General features: G+C 40.0%; 1 protein-coding gene across 1 annotated transcript; it reads right to left on the bottom strand.

Moving 5' to 3' along the window:
• Positions 1-4,100: 4,100 nt before the first annotated feature.
• On the bottom strand, positions 4,101-5,799 carry LOC137735700 (protein ELC-like). The gene has a single exon (XM_068475146.1). The coding sequence runs from the start codon at positions 5,559-5,561 to the stop codon at positions 4,302-4,304; it is 1,260 nt and encodes a 419-aa protein (XP_068331247.1). The 5' UTR covers positions 5,562-5,799; the 3' UTR covers positions 4,101-4,301.
• Between the last annotated feature and the right edge of the window lie 201 nt (positions 5,800-6,000).

Genomic DNA, 6,000 nt, shown 5'->3' on the forward strand with positions numbered 1-6,000 from the left:
ACGATTAAGTTTGGAATCTTATGTTGATTATGTCTTGATTATATAATCGATACGCCTTAATATATGATATGAGTAGGTTTAATTACTTGAATATGGAAATTTAAGGGGTATCAAGAGGAGCTTAACCAAAATATAATTATTTGTGAAAGTTTTAATCTTGGATATTTTGGAGTATAAAGAGGGCCGCACTAGTGCACTTCCAGTATAGTAAGCCCCCCGGACAATAGGCAACTCAATCCCTTTAAATGAACAATAACTGCCTGCAGTGAACACTAACTGTCCAAGTGCATCCCCATCCCTAAACTAAATAGCCCAAGCAATTCATATTAAATTATTAATATTTTATTTATAAAATAATAAAAGATAACTTCATTTTTAATTTTGGATACTAATAAAAGATTGGTTGAAAGTATTTGAAAATATTGAAATGTAGTGTAAAAGTAAAGTGGAAGAACATGGCTACATACTTATACAAAAAAAAAATTTTATTTTACATATTTATAATTTTTTTAATTAATTTTTTAAAATTGTTTAATAATTTAAATTTTAACTAACACCTTGCGTCACATAGGTAGGGCGTTGAGTCAGGCGATTATTGCCTAATTTCTCCATTAGGCTCGCCTTGAGCCCAATTACCCGAGTGGGCTAGAGTGTTTTGGGAGGGGGGAGTGGATTGGATTGCCTATCCCCAAGTCAACAAGCAACGGTGGAGTTGCTCTAATGACTAAGCTCAAGGGAGAACATATGGAACTCAAAAGTCATCATCATGCACTCCTACTTTATTATTTTTGGGAGCGCAAATAACAGCTCCTTGTTAGAAGTCATACTAAAGCGCTAAAGCAAGTTCAGACAAAGGGATATCTTAAATTGGTGTCACACTTCACATGTCAAAACTCAAAAGTAATCCTCTCCGAATGTAAGTTTCGTGTTCAGACAAAAACTTCGAAGCCAGTAACTGATTGCCAAATAGATTCATAAGAAGTTCATCAAGGTGTTAAGAGCATACCGTGTCGTTTGTAATTAATCAAAGATCTTGGATGAAAGCATTATCTTCCAGTTCATGACGATTCATCCAACAGCTGTTTGATTTTTTCTTATACGGGTTGTATCCTTCGATTTTGATTCAAATGGCAGAACTTCTTGCAATGATTTTGGAACCACCGGCCTGTAGACTTCTTCGGCTTCCTTTCAATTGGCTGTCAACACAAGCAAATGAAACAAAAAAATGTTCAAGTACCTTGAAAAACATGCAGTGGTAGTTTTCATCCCTTGCCCAGGTCATATCACAGGGTTCTAGGGATGTCGTCAATGGGTTGTAAAATAGAGGAACTTCAACTCGAGTCCAGGCAGGCAAGAAAACAATGTCTGTCATCAAAATTTTGTCCTCAAAGTGCACCTAGCAATCCCTTCTTCTGGTTGTCCACCCATCTTTTTGGTTGGTTACCAATTTCTTCTTTTGCAGCCTGTCGAGATTACAATGAATAAAAGTGAATTAAATTAGTATAATGCGTCATACGAAGACACATGCCTGTCCACGCTCAGAACGATGATTGCAATGAAGGGTGTTATCAGTAATATGCTTCGACATTAAACAAGCATACCATTTTCACCTGCTCTGGGATTAAATCAAGCTATTTTGGGATGTTATCAGTAATATGCCTCAACATCAAACAAGCATACCTTTTTCACCTGCTCCGGGATCAAATCGAGCTATTTCAAGGTCTGGGGTAAACACATCTTTCACATGTGCAGTGTTCTTGAAGATCTTGCATGGGTGACCTAGTTTCAGTTCTTCACTACTCGTGATGCATGTGGTTGAACTCAAGCACAACAGCAGTTGCTGTGATCCTAAACTGTGCCTGCCAAAACAAATAAACTAGCTTTGGAACAAAGGGTATAAACTTAAAATTCGAAACATTTAAATGAAAAGGAATCAAAAGAAGATAAATAACATGCTCCATATGATGGACTAGATTTTCGTTTTTCTTCTTTATTTATTTTCTATTTGAGCCGTTGGGGGGCTGGTAGACAGCATTCCACAAAATCGATACTTCTACGAAATACGTTCTTATAACCAGATCAAATCCAAACTGTAATCCCCAACACCTGCAATATGAACCTGATGCCGAATGTACATCAGACAACAAATATATTGTTAAAAATAAACAGCAAGATTCTATGAATCATATTTTCAGAGTTTATGCCTTCCCCGCAAGATGATGACTCCAACCTCTATTAATTTTGAGCAATATAAATATTATGATGAATGAAAAAAATGGAATGCCAAAAAATAGCAATGTTCCTATACTTATGAAACACCGAAATTTTAAACAGCTATAAACAATTCAATAGTCATAATTAGACAAACGATAATTCCAAATGAAGATCTGAAAGATATTTCTGACAAAATTCTTTTAAAAAAGAATTAATAGGCCTCAATATAAACATAAATGACCTGGTTCCAACCCTGGATTTGGAATTTGAATGTTTCCTGTGAAGAAAATGTCTATCATATTAATGGACAGTGTGGTCAGCTGAATAAATCCTCAAAAAAGGTAGTGTTTATGTAACAAATAACGTATCAAGATACCCACAACATCCACTGAATAAATATTCAAGCAGAGTGGTCTCCCAATGCATAATACTGACATCTATAAATGTGTGTGTGTTCACGTGTGTGCAGACGAGTGTGTGTGTTTGATATGCATGACAAGAGTTGCACTCACAAACGTCCTAAAAAAATAGGGTACAATTTTTGGTGGCGTGAGGATTTCCTTTCAAGTTTAAACCATCCATGTAGAGACAGTAGAAGAAAAATAATAAGATTAAATGGAGTGAGGATTTCCTTTGCAGCGTCAATCATAGCATTGTTTCCATAACAGAAGTAATAAATCAAGCATTTAATGAACAATGTTCAATCTAATATCACATCAAATAAAGTTATCGCAACATCAGAAGAAAATGGCGAAACATGGCACCTGAAATAATGGTAGCCGGACCTCGAACCTCTGATAAATTATGATTGGTATAATGCTTTACAAGCCATAATTAACAAAGGCTTGCGAACCTAGAATAAACAATAAGGATTAAACATATGTATATATATTTATTTATTTGAATAATTTCACAGCAGATTGATTGACAATTATACAATGCAGGCAAGGAATAGACAATGTTATGCATACCTTGGGAGGTCTATGCACCACGACTATGGAGCTTGTTCGCCATAGGAATGATCAAAGGTTGGGACATGAACCCTGCGCCGCTCTTGCTCGATTGAGTGAGACTGAAGACACTTGGCTTTCACAATTGAGCTAAAAGAAAATGCTTTAGGCTTTTGCTTCTTTCCATTTTGGGGAAGTGTCATGCTTCCTCTTGTCGGCCTTAGAACCCCACTGCATGTACCAATGTGCCTTCTGCAACTGCTTATTGGTTCCACTATCTATGACCATGGTAGCCTAATTAAGACAGCCTAACAGGACAAGCTACAATGTTCCAAAGGAAACTATGAGCATGAATACTTCAAAACCAACACCAATTCCCATTGCTTGGTCGGAACGAGTCATATGGTTACTGATCAAATCCACAGACCAGATGCAAAGCACATTAACAAAAGCATTTAATTTTTCTCCAAAGCACCATTCAAGTCAGATTTTCTGAGTATCCCACGCATCATTGTATACCAGTAAGCAATAATTAATCGTCTACGTCAAACAACAACTTCTCTGCTTAATGGAATGTGAGAACAAATTGATGCTTCAAGCGGAAACATAATCCAAATTCTGTGATTGCATTTGGACTATCCTGACTTTAGCAGCAGTAACACAATGGTAGAACTGCTTGCAGGACAACTACCTCACATTCTTCAAATACTCATCAAAGGTTACCCTTTTTTTTTAAAAAAAAAAAAGGCTAATAGGTACTTCAAATAAACATAGTTGCACTTGACTGTTTTCAGGAGTTCCCATGCAACAACCATCTTTCCGCTATAAATTTCGGTGACTGAAATCCACATCATAGGACTTACAGCACAAGAAAAATAAAACTTTCACAAATTAAACCAAAAGGCATATCATTAAAAAGTAAGAATTCAGGAGAAATGATTATATCTGATATTCATATACAAATCTAGACCAAAACTGAGTTTCAATATATTAGTTATTGAACAACAACATATTTCCCACAGAAACCAGCCCTAAAGAAACATTGGGAAAAAAAAATTTGGAAAAGAAAGAAGAAGAAGAACAAGAAAGCATTGACATATTTCCACAAGAATACAACATGAGACTATACCATTTCTACTAAGATGAAACATAATGTGAAAGTCGGGAAGCCATATTCGCAACCTGCGACTGCATTTGTACTGCCCTGACTTTAGCAGCTGTAGCACGATGATAGAACTGCTTGCGGGACAATGACCTCACATTCTTCAAGTACTCCTCAAAGGCTATTGACCCATCCTGCAATGCCTTATCCAAAGAATACACAACATCTTCAATCGCCAAATCAGAGGCTGTACAATCCAACATCTGCTTCGAAAGCGGGTCAATGCATTCGAAAGCATCGTCCACATCACCATCCAGCCTCCCCCTGGTCTTCCCCTCATTCTCTCTCAACCAGGCCTCCAAAACATCCAAATTCATCAGCACCATCTGCAACTGCTGCTCCAAACCCTCCTTCTCATCCACCATCTCTTTCAACCCTTTGTTGAGCTGCTCCGATCGCTGCCGCAGCACCGCCTGTGCATTGAACAAGCCTTCAATTTCCGCCTCCCTCGTCTTCCTCAACCCTGCCATGTCGCCGTGCACCATCTCCACAAGCTTATTGATCGCATTCCTCTTGAAAACCTCATTCGGATCATCAGTCTGAACACGAGAAAATGATCCACTACTTCCATAGGGTGACGGCGGGTACGTCCTCGGCGGAATTGCAGGACGGGCAGGACTAGCCGATCCCGATGAGCCCGAATATGCCGGGTAGCTCGAATATCCTGAATTCGACACCGCGGACGAGGAATGACCAAGGTTAGGATTAGGGTTAGGGTTTGGATTGGGATTGGGCCTGCGCTGGGAGAAGAGAGGCGGATCCTGACCGAAAACGGCGCTGAGATTCTTGACGAGCTCGACGAGGTTGGAGCTAGGGTAGACCCAGTTCTGCAAGTAGGGGATGGAGACGGAACCAGAAGGGTTGACGTGGGCGTGAGGGCGCTTGATGACCATGTCGCGCGTGGGGTTGACGTAGACGCAGGGCGGGTGGCGAGGGTAGGACTCCATGAGCCAGATGATGACGGGGATGTTGTAGGTGACGCCCTGAAACGACATGGGGATGGTGCCGTAAGCCTGGAGGAGGTTGACGGAGCGACCGTCGTTGTGGGTGAACGTCGCGGTTTTGGGCTCGAGGGAAGGGTAGGCGGAGGTGAGAGAGACGAGGTGGGTGCGGATGAGCCACTTGGTGTCCTCGGAGTAAGGGAGGGCGGAGGGGCCACGTTGGGAGAGGACGGAGCTCAGGAACTGCTGGATCAGTTGGGGGTTCGGTGGGCTCGGACCGGCCGGTGGAACCATCGCAGCAATTTGGATCGGATCGGGTTCGGAAGGTTGAGATTTGAGATTCCGAGAAGAAGAGAGGGGCGAGGGAGGATTTTAATCGGAGCGAGTTTTTGATCGATCAAGATTTTGGATGGAATTGGGGGAGTTTGTTTGTTTGTTATGTTTGCTTACGGGAGAAACGATGGAGTGTGAGCGTGTTTGGGACAGGCGACTGTGTAGTGGGGGTGACTTCTGTGTCTTCACTCGTTTTCAACAACATCAAGGTAAAATCTTGCCAAGGGCCATGTCTGTACATGGACATTATCGTAAAAGAAAATTGAATTTCATATGGGCTTAAAAACTTAAGGAAAAACGTCAAGAAACTGATCGAAATTATTCATATTATAAATTATTATATAATTACTTTTAAGTAAAATAAAAATAAAGTCATATATATCATTGAATAGTATAAAAA

This window comes from Pyrus communis, chromosome 5 (genome assembly GCF_963583255.1).
Source record: "Pyrus communis chromosome 5, drPyrComm1.1, whole genome shotgun sequence".
Taxonomy (NCBI): Eukaryota; Viridiplantae; Streptophyta; class Magnoliopsida; order Rosales; family Rosaceae; genus Pyrus; species Pyrus communis.